This window comes from Ambystoma mexicanum, chromosome 9, assembly GCF_040938575.1.
Source record: "Ambystoma mexicanum isolate Mex_15411 chromosome 9, UKY_AmexF1_1, whole genome shotgun sequence".
NCBI lineage: Eukaryota > Metazoa > Chordata > Amphibia > Caudata > Ambystomatidae > Ambystoma > Ambystoma mexicanum.
In genome coordinates, this window is record NC_090931.1 from 247,356,157 (window position 1) to 247,376,560 (window position 20,404).

A 20,404-nucleotide genomic window follows, 5' to 3' on the forward strand; every position below is an offset into this window, starting at 1 on the left:
GGGAGGATCACCTGGGTGAGGGGGTCTTCAGGATGTGGGAGTGGTACACCGGATGGTGAGATGTGGTATCCCCTTCCCTATAACTCCTTTACTCCATTCTACCAGCTAGGATATTTAGGAACTCTACTCCACCTCCCCCTTTTTACAACACTTTCTCACGGACAGCCCACTATGAGAGAAAACGGTCGAACACCTGAGCTGTATACCTGACGTGTCCCAATACAATGGTCAGGCAATTACTGACCATCACACATACCTGACTTCCATCAATCTTCCCCACATGGATAAAAGGCAGAGCACAAGAGCACACTCTGAGTGAGGCAAAGCACGCGAGGAAACAGCAGTTTCGAAACGGCAGCTGAACGAGAGAAGAAAGACGGCAAAACCGAAGAGGATTGCTTGGAGGGAAGTTCCTTGACCTTGTCAACAAGGAACCGTTACTTTCCATAAACTTCGAGACTACAAAGCAGAAGATCAGGAAACCAGGCTGAAGATTCATGCGTTGTGTGTCGGAGATACCCGGGGCCCTCCTGCGTCGATAACCAAGGCGGGGTGAAGCTTGAGTCGCCGTGGTACCAACCTTTGCACCAACCTTGGCTCTGAGAACAAATCAGCGTCCATGAAATCAAAACAGCTGGTGAGTTGGGGAGACTGATACAAGACCGGTCTGTGTTGAAGCCAAGGTTGCAAGCAGCAACACTGTATGGCTAGCGCTGGAACGAACATTGTTAAAGTATGTGTGATAAAAGACGCAAGTAAGTTGAACTGCTGATGAGTGATTGAACTTTCAAAGCAAGATACAATACCTTTGACAGAGTGGTCTGGCACCACGTGGGTGCTCAATCGAAGGTCTCTGTAAGGTATTGAGCTGAGAAGTGGTGAAAGTGAGAAAGAGGTTATATCAAAAAGAGAGCGAGTAATTGTGAATTGAAGTAGTCCTGCGACGGGATGAGCAAAATCTCACACACAGTCGAAAGTCTGATTTTTGAAGTAAAGAAAGCTTGGCAAAGTAAAAGTTGGTCTGAGCCCGGTAGAGGGAGATCAATTTAAAGCTTTGTGATAGTGGGTCTGAGCTTAGCGTAGGGGGACCCGCGGTGAACAGAAAATCACCTGAGAATTTGTATATGTGAAATTCTAAGAAGAAAGGAACTTTGATGTTTATCGTGTTGCAACACACATTGGGGAGTCCCCCAGATGAACCATTCAAGAACAAATTTGATGGCCCAGTCTTAACTCTTACTGGGTCCCACTCCGTAGGTTATTTGCATCGCCTCAGAGAATGTAATACACAGTGCACCATATTTTTAATTTAGTATAAAAAGGTTATAATTTTATTTCATAGGCCATTGGTCCTACGTTTGACAACATAAAACAAACCACATACAGACATATATCAATGTGGAAGATGTATATATACATCTACTAGCATTTTCATGGTTTATTCATAAAAGCCAGAGGTGACACAGCAAAAATTCTCTGATACAGAGGAGACCGGGCACACATACTGTCTTCCTGGCCCTATCTGGCTAACTAGTCACAGATATACTCCATAGAGCAGTGTCACCTAAGCATAACTCGATGACACGGAGAAATGCACAGGACGTTTCGGCAGGGTATCAATTCTGCTGCCTACGTCAAGACCCCAAGGGAAATGGAGTTTTGAAGAGATGGAATGGTCCCCCCCAAGAGATTTTTCGGTGCCACAGAAGCGGCAAGAAGGAGAAAGAGAGAACCTCCAACCTCTGTGTCATTGAGTTATGCTACATGTCTCAGCAACGCCACAATGGATGTAGACCTGGGATGTGTGTTTTTTCGGTCAGGCGTAATTCACTTCGCCATGTTTAATCAATTTTAGAACTGGAATTAGGTGACACTGCTCTATGGAGTATATCTCTGACTAGTTAGCCAGATAGGGCCAGGAAGACAGTATGTGTGCCCGATCTGTTCCGTATCAGAGACTTTTTGCTGTGTCACCTCTGGCTTTTATGAATAAACCATGAAAATGGTAGTAGATGTGTGTATATATATATATACATCTTCCACATTGATATATATGTGGTTTGTTTTATGCTGTCAAACGTAGGACCAATGGCCTATGAAATAAAATTATAACCCTTTTATATTAAATGAAAAATACGGTGCACTGTGTATTGCATTCTGTGAGGCGATGCAAATAACCTACGGAGTGGGACCCAGTAAGAGTTAAGACTGGGCCATCAAATTTGTTCTTGAATGGTTCATCTGGGGGACTCCCCAATGTGTGTTGATCTTGTTACTCATTTGTCCCCTGAGTTTGTATCCCTTGTGTGGTACGTTTATCGTGTTGCATCATGCCCTCTAAAATGAAAGACTTTGAATGGCAAAGAAAATTTGGCATAGAAGGCCCTCACGTTGAAGTTTTGAATTGCATCCTCATGCTAGAGAAGCCAGAGAATGTGCTATGCTCGAGTGTGTCACTTTGTCCCGTGCTGAAAACATGGGGAAGGGAAGCCAACGGCTTGAATATCCTGACCTATCATTTCTTGAACACTTTTCTTTTGCATAACATTGTTTCCCCACACTATTTGTATTTAGAAGTAAGGATTGGCAATATGTTTATTAGTATAGGCCCTTTTATTTTGACAGACTGGACTAGGACTGCGTTATGATTTGATGGTCCTAGCTGGCTCCCATCTTTTAGATTTAGGATTAGATAGGCTTTTTGAAAATCAATTGAAGTTCAATAAACACCCTTGAACTGTCGACACTTGTGTCTGTCTTACTGTTTGATACCATGCCTTCCTTACAGAGTGCAGCATGTCTGCTGCTTGTAGCAGAGAGTAAACTCACTCAAATAACTAGAATATTTAGAAGCTCAAACAAGAGCGAATTCGAGAGGCTGGAGCACTGAGAAGGCTTTTATAAGGATGAATCAGAAAGTTGGTACAGCGCATCCTCTGGCGAATACATATATCTTTGACTGAAACAGCGCCCGAGCAATAATTGGTCGGCTCTCTTGTTCGCATATATTCTGCTGTGCTTCGCCACACTGCTCAGCCTAGATGCAAAGAAGAGGTGCTGTTTCCTTTTGCCGACCCCCCCCACCACCATTTAGTTTTAGCCTTAATATTCTGCAACCTCAGACTATGCAAACCCCATGCAGTTAGCACACCACATGCTGCACACAAAGGGTCACAGACCCAGCCACAGAACGAAGGTAAGAAGCCACCTGTTTAACGTTGTTACAATACATAGCAGGGGTATTAGGAATTCCTGACAGGTAGGTACTAATGGGAGATTTTCTTAAATTACCCCATGATGTAAGATGATGCCCTACGTTATATTTGTTTGTTTATTTGTATAGCGCTCCCAACGCAGTGGTAGAAGGGTGCTTAAGAATACAGTTACAAAGTTTGAAAGTATCTTTGTGTTACATACTTCGATCAATTTATAATACATATAAGAGCAGTTATCGATAACAGATATCACTATACAGTGCAGATACAGTTCGCACAATATACAATTTACAATATAGATAGAAGGTTTGGTCTTAGAGGGGCTACTCATTTTTTAGGAGCCAGCTGATGACCTGCTTCCTGAAGGTCTGGAAGGATTCGATAGTTTTAATGTTGAGAGGTAGGGTGTTCCAGAGTTGGGGGGCAAGTACTGTGAAGCTTGCGCCTCCAGCTCTTTTTAGGCGGAATCTGGGCACTGTCAGGCATGGAGTGTTGGAGGATCTAGGGGATCTGGTAGCAGGTTTCATGGTGAATTTGTTAGCCAGATATGGTATTATATTAATACTAATTATTTAAAAAATAAATGTCTTCAGACTTATTTCTATAGATGGGAAAGGTTAGAACCTATTTCTTTTAGTCTTCTAACGTTGCTTGTTTTAGAATCTTCTTTAAAGGACGATTTCAGTTTTTTTAGTGTGATGACATGAGCATGGCAGCTAGAAAAGTAGAGGAACACTCACTTCTGGCACCTAATTTTGAGTAATGTGATAAATGATAAAAATGTGGAATTTAACATACCTCACATTATTTAACAACCACTCAATTGTGCGTTTGGAACAGAGGGCATAATAACTGCATGTGCTGTGTGGTATAGGAGTCATTTCCTGGGGTTAATAGGTCATATTTACTCCATGCTGTAAATATCCCATCTCGAAACTAAGTGGTACAGTACTTTTAAAACAAGTGGCATTTGTTTTTGTCTGATTTAAAAAATAAATGTAAAAAAGGATTTACGTTGTGCATGGGAGAATCTGTCAAATATTAAGGGTGTATATACAATGCATTTGTGAGATGGAGCTATTAAGACACTAGTTTGTGTGTCCTTACTTAGAATGTCACCTATATTTCCATTGGCACCATACTCATAAACAGGTCAATAGGGGACAGATTTTGTTGTATAGTGTGCAATTCAATGCATGTTTATATCCCCTCAATTTCAGTATTGCATGGCTAACATACTATTTTCCTATTATCACATGAATTCATTATGAAAATATTGTACTTCCTTTTAGAGCTTAACCCCAGAAATAAATCAAAGAAGCAAACTGAAGTCATTGAAACATCAGAACTTTATGAGATATTCTCAGCAAAACATGAAGAGCCTCTTAGGAAGTGGGCCGAGCTAGAAGATACCAGCGAGAGATCAAAATCAGCAAGCCCTATTGGAAACAGTGTGGATTGGTCTATTGAATGTAAAACCTCCACTGAGACTACAGACATTTTTGCAGAACAAGAAAGACCAGTCAATGAAGATGAAGTATTCATCAGTACTGAAAGTGGCAAGACTTTCAACATGGAACCTTCAATGCTTAAAACTAGGCAGAGGTACGACAGAGAGGATTCATCAATTTGTAGTGAACCAGAGGATTGTTTCGATATATTGCCAATCAAAATAACACAGGAGCAAATGTATGCATGGGAGAAGGCAAACCAAGGTACAGATTTTGAAATTGCTCACAGGAAATCCTCATCAATGCGCTCAGATCGGTGGGGACAAGAAGAAGATGAACCAAATACAAGTGCTCGGTGTGTGGAGAGTTCAAGGCAGCAATCTAATCTATTAGCACATCAGCCCATGCACACAGGAAATAAGCCCCATTCATATGCTCAGTGTGCAAATAGTTCTAATAACCCAGCAGGCCTTCTCGCACAAAACCGAATGCACGCTGGAGGGCAAAAATATCAATGTTCTGAGTGTGAGAAAAGTTTCAGACTTGTGTCCTTATTGCATAAGCACAAACAAACTCACTCGGCTGGCAAACCCTATGCATGTACGGAGTGCGGGAAGACTTTTCGTTGCTCATCATCACTTAAATCGCACCAGCGGGTCCATACAAAAGATAAACCATATAAATGTTCTGTTTGTGGAAGGGGTTTCAGTCAATCGACAAACCTCAAAACACATATACGAATACACACAGGGGAGAAACCATACCTCTGCAGTGACTGCGGGAAGAGCTTTAGGAATTTATCAATCTTAAACACACATCGTCGAATACACACAGGAGAGAGGCCATTTTTTTGTGCTGAGTGTGGCAAGTGTTTCAGCAACTTGTCAATCTTAAACACACATCAGCGAATACACACAGACGAGAAGCCATACGAATGTACTGAATGTGGGAAATATTTCAGGCATTTGTCATCGCTGCAGAAGCACAAACGAACACACACTAGCCTGTCGTGATTTAGGAAGAAGGTAAAATACATGAACCAAATGGAAGACATTGCTATGGAGACACTTCTAAATGTACGCCGATAGGTCCCAAATGTTGTGAGTTTTAATCTAGGATCTTTACCAAGTCTCAGGTACTCCAAGCATCCTGGTTCACTCAATTCTCATCCATGGGGCTGTAATAAAGTGGTTGCAAAAGTTTGTCACGAAGCATGGGTGGGATCAACACACACACGTACATATAAGTTGGGGTTCTTTTTAAGGTTGCATTCTAGCATATACATTTTAGGTAAGAACCATGGCACGAAACTCTCCCTTTCTCCTTTTCCCCCATGACCAAGACCAGCACAACAACAGGCCAGGCTGTTCCTTGAGTCACAGAAACAGAAAACCAATAGAAAGTTAAGCTCCTTGAAATTCAACAGAAGGAAAACCAAATTAAAAAGATTCTTCCCCCCCCCGTGTTGCAACACTCACAAATCTGGGCACTCTCCTGGTAATTCTTGGAGATGAGGGAACGGTAAAGCACTGTGGAAAAGGGGACTTGCTGATGGAGACTAAACTTCAGTCCTATGGCCATGTGTGACTGTCATCGCTGGCCTAGCTGGGAAATGTACATCTGTTGAATGTGGGTTATTGACCTTTTGTCTCTGTACATGGTGTACGAGTTGGAAATGTGTGCTTGGCTTGTTTGTCGGAAACTGGTGGGTGCCAGAAATACACTTTTGAGTATGAGTAATTGCCAACATCTGTTTGACATGACCAATGTTAAGGGGCGGAGGAACAGATACAAATGTCAACATCTTTGTTCTCTTAATGTTATGCTTCTCTGCTCTATGTCTAAGGATCCCAAGGCGGACCGCTGCTGGAAAGGACTGACTGCTTTCCTGTGGTAACATGTGTCACGCAATTATGTTATATGTAACTATATGAAAAGAGGCTCATGAGATTACCTTTTCAGAAAGTCTTTGCGACTGATTGCACTTTCTCTCTATGCTTGATTTTCAATGACCTCTGCCAGGGTGTCTCACGTATGTGTGTTTATTTTCCAGGTGGGTAGTGATCCCTTTGCACACTTTTGCGGCACTTCTTCTGGATTGTTTAATTATACTGTGCACTTCTTTCCATCTATCCATAGGTCATTGGTTTGTTCACTTTCTCAGTAGTGGCCTGCTGCAGGAGCCACATGTTGTTGACGTCCAGATCCAGGTGACCACTGTATGGAGGCTGGAGGGTTATAAAATGTAGGGCCCAAGGCCTCCCCTGGTTTCTGGCTAGTTGGCCGGGCTGAAGAGAGGTTCCTCTTGCTTTAGTCCAGGATTCGTCTCTCTGCCTCCTTGCTCCCCCTTCTGGCTACTCTGACCCCAGAGGAATCATTGGTGAGGCACACAGAGTAGATTCCTCTGGGGCCAAAGTTCCTCGCTGTGTGCTCTTGTTACTTACTAAATTCTTGTACCTCTTCCTGGTGTGAATCGTACTTTGGGTACCTTTACTATGTTTGCTATTTCCTCTCCTCCTCCTCTCTTCACACCATCTACTGTCCTCCTCCTCCTTCTAAGGTCTCCTCCTCTCTTCACACCATCTACTGTCCTCCTCCTTCTAAGGTCTCTTTTGCTTTTCCACACCTCCACCTTCCCCTCTTCTCACCGAGACCTGATTTTTCTCCTACTTTTGAAATCCCTCTTGTTGTTATCCCCTCTTGCTGCAGTACCCTTTCCTGGTGTACCTCTGCATGTATTACTATCACCGCCTGATACCTCTCCCCCCCCCCCTTCTCCTTGTGTGCATCGCTCTGTATCAACATCTCCTCTTGTCCTGATGTTTTTGTACTTGTCCAAGCACCTCCCAGTGATCTCATCTGTCCCTACTCCTGATGTTTCCCTTCCTGCCTCACCACCTCCTCTTCACACACCAACCACTCCTGATATCCATGCCTCTTTCCCTTAATTTCCACCTCCACCTGTGTTTCCCACCTTCTATTTTCTCTCTCCAAGTCACCACATCTCTTCCAAGTTATTCTATGCCAGCCTTCTCCTCATAGCTCCACTTGCCTCCTCAATGCTCTTTAAGCCCAACTCTGCTCTAGCTTGTCTCCCATACCTTTATGGCAGCTTCCCTTTTACAGGGACTTGGCCATGTATAGTCTGACCATCCCTCTGGGAACGTTCTCAGATTAGGAGGATAATTGTTCAGAATTATTGCACAGTGTTCTCTGTGATCGGTGTCATCTGTGATTTGGTGTTTATTCATCTGTGCTCTTCAATTTGCAGAATGGCACTGTACACTTTGTGAGTACCAGCGCTCGTGAATAGGTTTCTTCAGTGTGGGGTGCGTGACCACTGGCCCGGTAATCACTTGCATGTATATTTTTCTTCTCTGAGGACTACCGCTCAGTGACAGTTGTTCTGCAGTCTCCTTGCTGCCCAAAAGTGTATCTGCTTATCTCCGGTACACTTAAATTGACAGAGCTTGATGGTGGTACCAGGTGACAATTCCCTGCAAAGCGACCATGGTAGGATAGGGTAGGCCATGGGATCCACTCCCACGCTACCTCTGTGCCCTGCATAGCGGTAGGCAGTACCCTGCCCATGTTTTCACCCCATCCCTTACCATCATAGCCGAGCAGGATCTACTCTCCAAAAACGTACCTGTGGTCTTGTTGCTCATTTATGACTCTGTTGTCACACAGCAGCACCCTGAGTGCCATGCACATCGGATGGATGGAAATGTGCAGATGCATACTAAGATATAGAGAAACACATGTAAAATTCCACCACTCAAATCTTAACTCAATAGATTCACAAGGTGGAATATATAAAAGATTATTTCCATATTTCAGCAAGTTGAGGGCACTGGCTCACCACATCCAGTATAATGATGCACCCGTGGTAGCATGTGTGTGCCATCTGCACAAGGATGTTCCCTCGATAGCAGTAAGGCAAACAAACAATACCATCAACCGCGAAATAAACTGTGCTTTTATATAGTATGGCGAAAAGGGGCTAATGCTCTTCATTGATCAGAATTGAATATCATTTTAGGGGCCCAATTATGGATGCTATTCAATCTCATCTCCTAAATGCGGATATGCCATTCTCACTGCAGAACCACAACATGGCTGCTTTAAGAAAGCACTCGCCTTCCAAACCAGATCAGAGCACTTATTCTGATATATTGTATGTCTTCTTACATCATGAGGTCAAAAGACAGAACACAGAAAGGTAAACCATAAATCCATATGAAATCAAAGGTAACCCTGGCAAGTGCAAGAAAGGACCCAATCAGGGCACAGCATGGATTAAGTCCAAAACCCGTATGATCGCATGTCGCACTCTCTGATTCACAAAAGTATACAAGTGTCCAAAAGTCCCAGCCTTTTGAACAAGTATAGTGAAAACATTGCTGAACCAACATAAAGCACCAAGCAAGATAGAATATCCAGATGTATAATTCATATTAATCACCTGCTTCTGCCATAATGTTTCCTTTCTCCCAACAATAGTTGACCAGTAAAGGTTTAGGTGCCATTACATCCCCATGCATTTTCCCCTCTTACATGGGATTTTGCTGTATATTGATGAGAGCAGTTTCAAAAGAAATGATGATACATATGTGGCTCAAGGCCTCATTTGCTAAATATTATTTTTTGGTCTATCATGGAGTTTTGCAATTGTTAAATGCATTGGGAGGTAATTCTCGGAGGAATGGATTGCATTTTCAGCTAGCTTAAGGAAACAACCTCATCATAGTTTGGTAGGTTAATGACAATATGTATCAGGTGCTGTACCTTATTGCTTGAGAAAGAACTACTCTAGCGCAGAAAGCAATACTTGATGCCACTCGCGAATAAACAAGACTACCAACATAAAAGGATAAAACTAATCTGGGGTAACATCAATAATCTGTGGCAATTTAAAGATTGTTAGAGGAGATGGCTGGGTTTGAAATTGTTAGCAGCTATTTAGCTCCTAGAAGACCCTGTTTAGCTTGACACCAATAGGTAACAGGAGCTACTTTTGCCTCCCAGCAAAATGGTGCCATAGAAAAATACTTATGTGACTTTAACTCTCTATGTTTGATAATGTGTATAAAGGAGTGTTAGGACACATTTATATGGTATTTAAGCCATAATAGATGATATATTTAATGGGCAAAAGATTACATTTTGCCTCCCATGTGAAGGTTGGATTTGCAACTCGCTATTTACTAGCTTCTCGACCCTTAGGTAGCTCCTGCTTACTTGGTTATGCCAGATAACAAGGAGCTGCTTTTAGCTCCTGCTCATTGCATCCTTAGTTTGATGCTTGCATGGCATTATTTGTTAGAAGAAACATATAAACATCCATAAAGATTGAGCAAGATGCTGCAAGAGTCAGGAAGGTCCACTAAGTAATATTAATGAATGGAGAAAGGAAAGCTTAGTAGAGATTGAGAAATGAGGCAAAGGAGTACAGTGTAAGGAAGTGGTATGATGTCTTGATATGGATCAACAAGCAGATGTCAACCGAGTTACTGTAAATGTAAAAAATGTACATCTAATTCTTAGAACGGAGCCCACTGACTAAATGTACTCAGTAGGAATATTATACAAAATTCACAACACACAAAAATGTGTGTTTTCATACAGTATGAGGTTTTCCAAAGAGTCTGTTTCTAACAAGGACACATCAATAGATTAATTGGTGATTAATTGTATTAAAGAGTAAAGTATTATTTATTAGTTATTCATAAAATATTCTTTTTGTTGTGTCCTTTTATTATGTATACACCCGAAGATCTTGCATGTTTCTCCCCATAGGGGTTTCTAATGTCTAATTTCCTTGGATCTAGCCACGTTTCCAAATGATGATGGGGCCCTTGTCGGCTGGGGCTTTTTATGTGGTGTGTTGACGATGGCTTAAAATATATTGTTTTCGAAGGATCTGAAATTCTTTTTCCATAGTTCAAAGTATTCCAGTTGGCCTTTAACCAACATGTTTGCAATTAAAAGCATTGTCCTTCCCATCATCTTGCAAAGTCCTTGCCTTACAACGCCAGTCGGTTCTTTATTGTAATGAACGCGAGTAGTGAAGGAAATGGTAACACTCTTTTTGATCACTATTAAGTTCCATGCACATTGCATAGTTCTGATGACTTTACATGTATGTATTTCTGGGATATAATGTATATCCTTCTTATCGCTACACAAACGCAACAGATTTTAGACCACTGTCCCTGTAACTGCTCGGTCCACATGGGATCATATGTTCTTGTTTTACCCCTTTACCTATATAAATACTGTTCACAGTTGAATGGCAACTTAGAGCATCGTTAACCTCTGTTATTTGGGTGATGTAAGTAAACTAACTTTTTTGAAATGCATGAGCACCATGGCATTACTAGAGCAGGAGTGCCGGCAGCACCAGGATCAGGCACTGGGACAAGAAAAAATTCAGACAAGAAGAAACTTAGCTGGAGCAGCAGTGAATTTGGAGCCATGAGCGTGTGTCTCCTACGAGATCGAGGTATTCGTTTTGAAAACCATTGTAGTCTGCCTGTGTCACTGGAATACTACAAGGACATGAGTCGCTTCTCCTTGGAGTGTACCCACAGGTACACGAGCATAAACACCTGCTAATGATACTCAAAGGAACAGAAAAGCCTAAAAGAGAAAGTACCTTGGTATAATTTAAGAATAACAATAATTACGAAGTAACCATATTCAACCCACATGCCACGAGCAGAAAAGAAGTCTCCCGTTGGATACACGGAACTGATAAAAAGGAATCCATTATTGACCAATGCTTAAGGCCCCAAGGAAGCTCGTTGAGCGATGTAGGCCTAGCGATATGTTATGAATTGTTTGAATAAATGACTACTTAAACTAACATGTTATTTTTCCAAATGTTTAAATTGATAAACGATGCACACTGGGATAGGAGAGACCTACTAGCACAATAGGGAGTAGATTGGTGAACTTCAGGTTGGGTTGGTAGAAGGCAATGAGTAGGAGGAAGGGGAGGGGCTACGTCAACATATGCCAGAGAATAGGAAGCATTATTAACAAAGGAGGCTCAGTCTGGGATGATTGGAGCGGTCGGTTTATATCCAGAGCAGGCAGAGTGTCAGACTAGCATCTGTGCATAAAGTGTTTCTTGAAGAGAAACCTCTTGAGATCTTTCATGAATGTGAGCGATGGTAGAGCACAAGGTTGGTTCAGAGGGAGCAAGTTCCAGATCCTGGGAGCACAGCCAGAGAGAACATTTTCCAGAGCGTGTTTATTTTTAAGTCTTGGAGTTCAAGAGTTTTGTTTAACCTGCTTTCTTACCTACAAATGCAGAGGAGATACAAAGAGGCTAGGTATGATTTAGCATCATTAGAATTAGGTGATCGAGGTTCTCTTTAAATCCTTGAGAAAATAATCTATAAATGTGTGCTGCACTCCCTCGGGGTGAATAGTTCTATCCAGAGTAAGCGGGTGCCTCACTACACTTTTAGTCTGCCTGGCCAACACTGATCCGCATTCCTCCCTATCTTTCCCACTTCAGTCTTCATGGTCTGAGAAATCTATTCCTGCTTTTTGCAATTTAGTACTTTAACCATTCCTTTTAATTCTGGTAAGATAGCTCAGCAGGTTGAGCACTCGCCGCTGGTGATCTGTGTGTGATGTGCAGGTTGCAGGTTCATATTCCGGAAAGGCCAACTCTGCCTTTTATCCTACTGAGGTCAATAAATGACTACCGACTTCGGTTGGGATGACGATGCCTGTAAATATGTTCTATGTACAGCGCTTAGACATAAGTGCTATATAAATACACATTATTATCATTGTATCCCCACTATCTACAATAGCTTTCTGCTCTAACACTACCTCTTACTCCCGCTACTCTACTTTGGTAGTTTGTAATTTTGTAGTGCAGATCTGTTGAGTACGCTCTGATTTTGCCACGCAGTGGTTGGCTTATAAGGATCCCAAACTACACTGACTGCTGCCTTGTTTAGAAGCATGCAAAAACATTCCCTTTGAAACCACATATGACTGTCCATAGCAGAGGGTCTGTTAGCAGATTCCTGACCATTGTCCATCTTTTAGTTTTACAATCTTTTTAAAGGTAGTTGGATCCTGCATATGGCCAGAGAGTGTTTCGATAAGATCCTCAATGACTATCCAATATCGGTAATCGAAGTCTGAATAGGTTTCCCTATTAAAAGTTCCTTGTTTGTGAGAAATCAATTTACAGCCAAACATCAATTCCAAACCTTGGTGTTAAGCAGCCTCCAACCACCTGCCAAATTCCAAGTACCCATCACGTTTATAAGTGCATTCCCGCAGTGGATCGTTGCATCTTGCCTTGTGTTCCCCCTTTTTAAATGAGACTATGGCGCTACATGTGATTCACAAATAGGACAGGGCCCCCTAAGATTCTTTTTTTATTTCACTTACCAACCCACATCAGTTCCACATGATTTAGTTTCATGACTATGCACAGTGGCAACACGGAAACCACTATGAACAAACGCATTTACACGTTCACAGTGCCCTGTTCCGAAGGTAAATACATTTTACATTCATATCTTGTTGTAGGTATTCAAGGGATCACCGCAGAGAATGCATGAAATGAATGCTAAGATCTTCAGTGACATTTACTCTTTCAGTTTAGTGTTTCAATGTTTATTTTCTTTTGTCCATATTCTGAGAATCCACTGTATTCAGAACATATTCGGCCTGATCACGAGTTGGGCGGTATCCTGCCTGGGATACTGCCTAACTTTCCTAGCGTTAGCGCCTACCAGTCCGGCGCTAACTGTTAGTCCCCATTCCCCATTGAGTCCATTAAACCCAATGGATAATTTTTGATGCAATTACTGCGCGATAATACCACAGGCAGTAATTGAGCCAAAAATGGGAATTTTTCTGGCATGTGTTTACCTCCAGCTTTTAGCTGGGGGTAAACGCGGCAGACTCGATATTGGGCATACCCTTAAATGCGGCGGTAACACAGTTGCCGCCGCATTTAAGGGCTAACGCCCAACTCGTGATCAGGCCCATTGCCATATCACAACTTTGATTAAACACCCACAAATAGTTGGTGGAGAAGCTGGATTTCGTTCTTTTTTAAAAAAAATTTAATAACCAAGGCAACACTCCACTCCCTAAAAAACGAACTTGAGCCTAGTAGATGAAGGGATGTAAACCACAGTCTTGTTGGATAAGCTAACACATAGAAGTGAATCCAGAGACTGAAGTATTTTCCAGTGAACTCCCCTATTGGTTATGTACTTATCACATCTGCAGACTTCTTCCGGGCAAGACCTACCCTGCTATCACAAAGCTAGCTGGGGGTTTGCGTCGGAATGCTGTTACTGGGACCACAGAGGGCGGGGCCTCCCCAGGATCTTTGGCGAGCATGCCTGGGGAATTAGAATATGCTGTTCTGAGCATGCCTTGCCCAGAAGAGAAATGGATGGACCAACCAGCTTACTTGGAATTTTGACGATGCCGCAGGGAGACGTGTTTGGCCGTCATAGGCCACTGCGATCATTAGAAAAAACGAGCTCAATCAAAGATGGTGGCCTGGGATTGTGAAGCCTCTGTTTTATGAATTTAAACGGATGCTAATTATCCAACTAATTTAAATTTGGCTCAGAAATAAATAACTCGACCTATAGGAGACAGCCTATAATTACAAAACCCGAGAGTAGCGTCAGAATCAACTCGTGCAATGTGGAGAAGAGCCAAACACCTTCCGTTGCAGAGATGGCTAGAGAAACTGAGAAAAGTCACACAGAGAAACATTGTAAATGCAGTGACCGAGCGTCCAGAGCTATGATGATAGCAACCACCTCTGTGAAATGTAGCAACACTATGAGAGCGCCCTGAAATGAGCACCCTGAGACAAAGAGAAACAATCAAGAAGATTGACTACCTTGGGAAAACAGAATGGCGGATGATGAGAGAGACTTGGAACCCTGAGGAGAAACTTGCCCGAGTAAAGGAGTAACAGCGACAGAGATAAGCAGCCTATTACCCTGAGAGAGGGGTCAAATAAAAGAGGGAATAGAGCGATTGTAGAAATCTTGGCCCTCGTTATAAGTTTGGTGGTATCTCAGCCGTAAATCTGCCAAGATACCACCAAAATGTATTACTGTTACCACCACTTGGTCTAGCAGTATTACTGCTGGATTACGAGTGGTGGTAGGTGGTGTTAGTCCCCATTACATGGGTTATTTTGCCAGTAATGCCACCGAATTGGCTGTTTTTGGGCGTTAAGGTGGCAGAATTACCTCCAGCTTCTTGCTGGAGGTTTTTACTCCAGCTTACCCCCAAACTCATAGTTGGGAGGTGCATTAATGTGGTGGTAACGGTATTACCGCTACATTTTGACAACACTGCCCAACTTATGGGCCCCATTGTCTGGTATCGTTCTCTGAAGCACTCTGGTTAGGGTTTCAAGAAGACTATACCTATCTATGCAGAGGGTTTCCACCAGATTTGTCCAAATGATTTCCGTGGTAACGTGGCAAAGCAGTCTGGCTTCACTCTTAGAAGGGGTATGGCAAAGTTCATTTAGACTCACGCAAGCACACAGTAAAATACACAACTCAATATTCACACACACACACGTATATGTATGTGTGTGTATATATACGTATATGTATATATATTTTTAGATATATATATATATGTTTTTTAATTATATTTATATATACACACCAAGAAAGTTATGGTGGGTTTAAAAAGGTTTGAAAAAAAACCTTTCACCTGAAATGTGAAGTATGAAAATCCGTTTGGGCGGAGTCACATGCTCCACATCGCCCCTAGTAGCCATCGCTGGAAGTTCAACTCCAGTTCTGAACTACAACAGCAAGGCATTGTGGGTATGCAAATTAGTGGGGAGAGATTATCTGTTTGCCATAGTAGGTGGGAGGGCCCATGAGGGTGGCAAAATATCAGCCAATACCGCCAAAGCATTTGGCACCCTATGGGAGATATGGAGACAGAGAAAGCTACCCATAGAGAAAGACCAGCGCTTGGAAAAGAGAGGGAATGTGTCAATGTAACAATTGGAAGCCCTTATTTGCCCAAGTGACCTAGAAGAAAATCCTCAGAGGAAGGACAACGTTTTAATTGGTTTGAGCCACTGGGAAATGTGGAGATTTTAATGGAAGACTAATAATTGACACAGTTGTGGAGATTTGACTTAATTTCTCTGTACACAAAGTACATGTTTGAAACACACCACAATCTTGGGTGGCGGTCTCATTTGCTCATCACTCTGCTACACCTAATTCTGAGGCCTTTTTGGATATATACTTTTACCTCTGTACAAACCACCATCTCATAGCAAGGATTCCTTTTGGGAGATCAAATTACCTTTCTTGAAACAGGTCCTTTCATGAACATCATTTGAGAGTCTACATTATTTATAATTCAGAGCACTTATCTGACACTCATTTTGGAAGAGGTGTTATACCAATCACCATTGCCGAGTTACAGTGACCTCAGAGTCTGTTAGAATTTCTATCAGTGCAGGGCTGGCTGTGGACACTACATATAGATGTCCCTCAGTCTTCTCTAATACTGTCTGAGCCATGTGTGATGCTGGAAATGCATTGGATGGACAGGGCCTCCATGTCCTTGTCCTGTACTCCTTTTATCATGTGTTCTGTGTTATTTTCTGCACAGGAGTACATGCGGGACACCTGACAGTGCAGCTCTTCCTCTTTTTGGTTGTGGTGAACAGACCCTTGGGATACCCTTATGGCACCCATGGGTGGGAGTACAACCCTGTACCCCTAGTGTACATTTTTGGGCACCTGTGTGTGGCCCACAGAGCAGGGTATGGGCTGGTGGCAGCTCCATGCTGAATTTGACAGGTGCTCTGAGTGTCCTCCAATTTGGGATACCCAGGCACTGCCGTTGGAATCAGTTGATTCCTGATAGAAGACAAGATGGCCCCTGTGGCCTCTTGCCTTCTATTGCTTGTTACCTTGTTTTCCCAAAGTCCTGGGAAGCACTGACTCTGTCCCTTCCCCTGACTGGCTGTTGGGTGGAAGTTCCTTATATGGTATTGTGGGGGAAGTCCAGACCAGACTGGCTGGAGCCTTCCCAATGACTGTATGTTGTCGGTACACCCTTGGGGTGGGACCTGGGTGAGTGGAGTGTGTGTAACCAATATGCATTTCATGTTATGGGTGTCTGGTATGTGACACAAAGACTGAGATAACCCTGCCTGAAACTGGTATGAATGCACTGTGGAGTGCTGAATGGCTGGGTACTTCTCCCAATCCACATTCCTTGTTGTGAGTGTCTGAATGGAGAAGAATGGCCTGAATGCACTGTGACCCTGATTGGCTGTCTGCCTGAATGCCCTTCTGAATGATTGGTTGCCTTAGTGTGACCCCGCAGAGTGAATGAGAGACCAAACAGTATATCTGGGGGCCTCTCACTGATGGAAATCATTCAGAAACTGAAGTCGAAACCTGATGCTTACCATGAAGCCCAGCTGGAAGAAGGCGGCTTTGCTGCTGCTTTCCTTTGCCACATTCCGAAAGCTGTCGTATCTCCAAGAACTGATCTAAGAGAGGACCTGGCTAGGAGACCCCTTCCCGAGCTACGAGGGAACATCGTGCACCAGCTAACCTTCACCAAGGCTCCCTGGAAGTCAGTCCTCGAAAGGCTGTCAACCGGAAGCGGGGACCACAGAGGAATCTGAAGCGAAGTGCCCGGACATTGAAGTCTATCGCCATCGACGACCATCATCGCCGACCGGAGCCATAACGCTCCATTCCTAAGACATTTGAATCAAGGACTCCCTCATCACTGTCGACCACTTTGTCCCGACGGGAGAAAGTCAAGGTAGCCAACGAACCGAGGAGAGTCTGCCGTTGGGTTTCCCGCCACCCGAAGTCCACAAAGACGCTGACGAAGATCCGAAAGCCAGCTATGGTCGAGTCCTGTTCGCCGACACCCTTGCAGGGCCAAAGTTCTTCATTGACTTTTTGCAGCAACAGACTATCGTCATCGAGGTGCACCGCACGCCTCATCTTCACAGGACGTCCACGAACGATTGTCGACGAGCACCGCAAGGACCGAAGCTGCCGCCTCAACAACATTGTTCACCCTTTTCTTCATGGGATCGCGACAATCCATGGCTCCTGTTTTGAAAGGGGTTCACTCAAGAAGGATCCGTTGACGACCCGTCATCGAACTCTGCTAAACCAGGTACATTGGGGTAGTAGAACAGGTTGCCCAGGTGGTGGGATCCTCACACAGAACTGAGCCTAGGGGCTCAGTATTGTGCCAATTGTTTAATTGTTTAACCAAGTTGTTTTCCTCCCAAGTCTATGGTTGATACCTTTTGCTATTGATTTGCATGCCATTTGAAACTGTCAGCAGTTGGTGCCTTTTAATGGAGTCAAAGAGTAAGTGTGGTACCACATAGAAATTGAAAGAAGAAGTGCAGAGTCAAAAGACTACTCCTCTCTTGGACGCAGTGGAGATGCAAACCAGCTACAGAAGGCTAGATTAATTTATATACTAACCGATAGATCATATGGCTAAGTAAGGGAATTTGTACAAGTAAAACAAAGTTTATTCATAATAGAGCTTCATGTTTAAAGAGCCAATAGGGGCTAGACCATTGGTCTTGTACAGAAGTTGAAAGGCAATCAATTCTTAAATGTTGTGTGGGTTGGTAACAACAAAGGTTAAATTGTATGTACTGCTAAAACATGAACAGTACGTAATTGCTGTCAACACAACAAGTGGGTGTTTCTGGTTCGGGTAGACATTTTAACATCAAAATTACAGTGTAACACAGATTGTATGATGTTCCGAACTGTCGCCAGGACAACATGGAGTATTGTTAACGTGGACAACTGTTGTAGCAGATTGCTCTGTTCATCTAAAAAGTAAAAGAATAAAATAGTTTTAAAAGTGTCATCAAGACCCTAGCAAATGGGGTAAGAGGAATTCTGTAGAAGGCAACCTACCTGGGATACTGAGGTGGCATCTTGAGATGAATTGATTTAATGCTGTCTTACATGCAGGCAGAAACTGCCTTATTCATAAAGGCATAGAAGATGTCTGGAAGTAGAGAGGCTTAATATTAGGCCTGATTGTATATTGGAAAGGCTGATTGTAGGCAAAGGCATATTTATGTTACTAATCTACTAGCCATTAACTCTGTAGCATATAAAATGTACTTTTTAGGAGCTACAAGGAGACAGGTTGCAGAAACCTAATGGGACTAATCACAGACCTTCTCAACCCGATGTGTTATCACCTTGTAGACTTCTTCGAGGGATACTACATCAGATACCTGAACAAGACAAGATTTAGAGCCTTTCGAAGCAACAACTTTCGCTCCCCAAGACGATTCCCTCCCAGGTCCCTGATTTCTACAGAGATCATCCGATAGTGACTGTGAGAGCGCTCGCCCTTTCACTTTTTCTCCAAAACTCTAATATTTTCCTGTTGTCTGCTAGCAAAGGCTTTCATTTATTTGTGGTGGATGGACCTGCATCCAGGGCTCTCTTTCTGTGCCCTTATGGCCTCTCTATCCCCAGAGAGGAACCCTCCTGCAATAGAATGAAGCTGTCAGTGAAATGATGGAATACATCAATGTGAACAAGTCTGCTTGCCATGAAATCTGAAAGCAAAGTGTTTGATTAAATAGTCTCATAGTTTTTCTAATGTTATACCTTTTCACTTCCTGGATATTTGGAAGTATGGTTTACTTTATCATGTTTTCCAAATTCTCTAATAGCTACCCACCGTGTTTTTTCTATAAAGCACATTTACATTGAACAGTGTACAACATAACACATACATTTTAATCCACTTAATGTAATTAATTGCCCTTTGCATCTATAAATTCATGAATGTGCTCACTCATCATTTTAGTGTGGCTGATATTTGTTTTGCCAAAAATTATTCCATAAAATGAATAATATTTTGGCAGATTGGTTTATCGTGTTTAGTGCTTTGCAAAACAGATTTATTGAACAGACTTGTAGATTAACACTTGAAAGGTGCCTACACAAAATGTATTGAACATTATTGTATCACTAAATATGAGGCAGGAGGAAAACATGTTTACAGCAAAATTGTTTACTTTTGAACAAGAAAATATGGACCTAAATCCTGGTTTCAACGCATGACCAACGTATGTGATCTTGGAAAAATGTCTTTAATACACTGTTTTATTTCTGTTAGCTGAAACAAAAAGGATTGGTCTGAGAAAGTTTCACTCAAGTGTGCACTATACTCAAAGCTTCACTTGTGCATAGTGTGATTTAATGGACTACAGTGTTGCTCCATAAATAATAATAATGACCATATATGGAGCCCACACCATTGGCTAAGTGGTGTCTTGGTAACGTGACAGAAAAGTCAAGCAAATGATAAACAACCATTGTTTGTTGAGGGAACAACCTTGCTACTCCAAAAGACAACACAAATACGTAAAAGATATGTTGTATCCTGCCCACTGGGAGCGTAATATCAGGCATTTCTCCTGAACAAATGAGAAACCTATCTGGGTGGGAGGGCTGGTATTGAGTTGGTTTGTTCAAGCAATGTACTATTGTGTCAAGTTATTGTAGGAGGAGATATAACCTTTTAAACCACAAAACCTGCATTCCAGTGCCAGATTTCACATATCAGCAAAATTGGAAGTTTATTAAATATTGACTGCTATAAGAAATATGTGCAGTATAAAAGCAAATAATTGGCATGACTTTTCTGTCATCA

General features: G+C 42.5%; 1 protein-coding gene across 1 annotated transcript in view; it reads left to right on the forward strand.

Annotated features, from left to right (window-relative positions):
* Positions 1-11,534, forward strand: part of LOC138487919 (zinc finger protein 773-like) — a 160,631-nt gene extending 149,097 nt beyond the window's left edge. The window contains exon 5 of the mRNA XM_069614545.1: positions 4,508-11,534. Within this exon, the coding sequence (XP_069470646.1) occupies positions 4,508-5,679 (1,172 nt within the window). The 3' untranslated portion in view covers positions 5,680-11,534. The remainder of the gene's footprint in view (positions 1-4,507) is intronic.
* Positions 11,535-20,404: the final 8,870 nt, after the last annotated feature.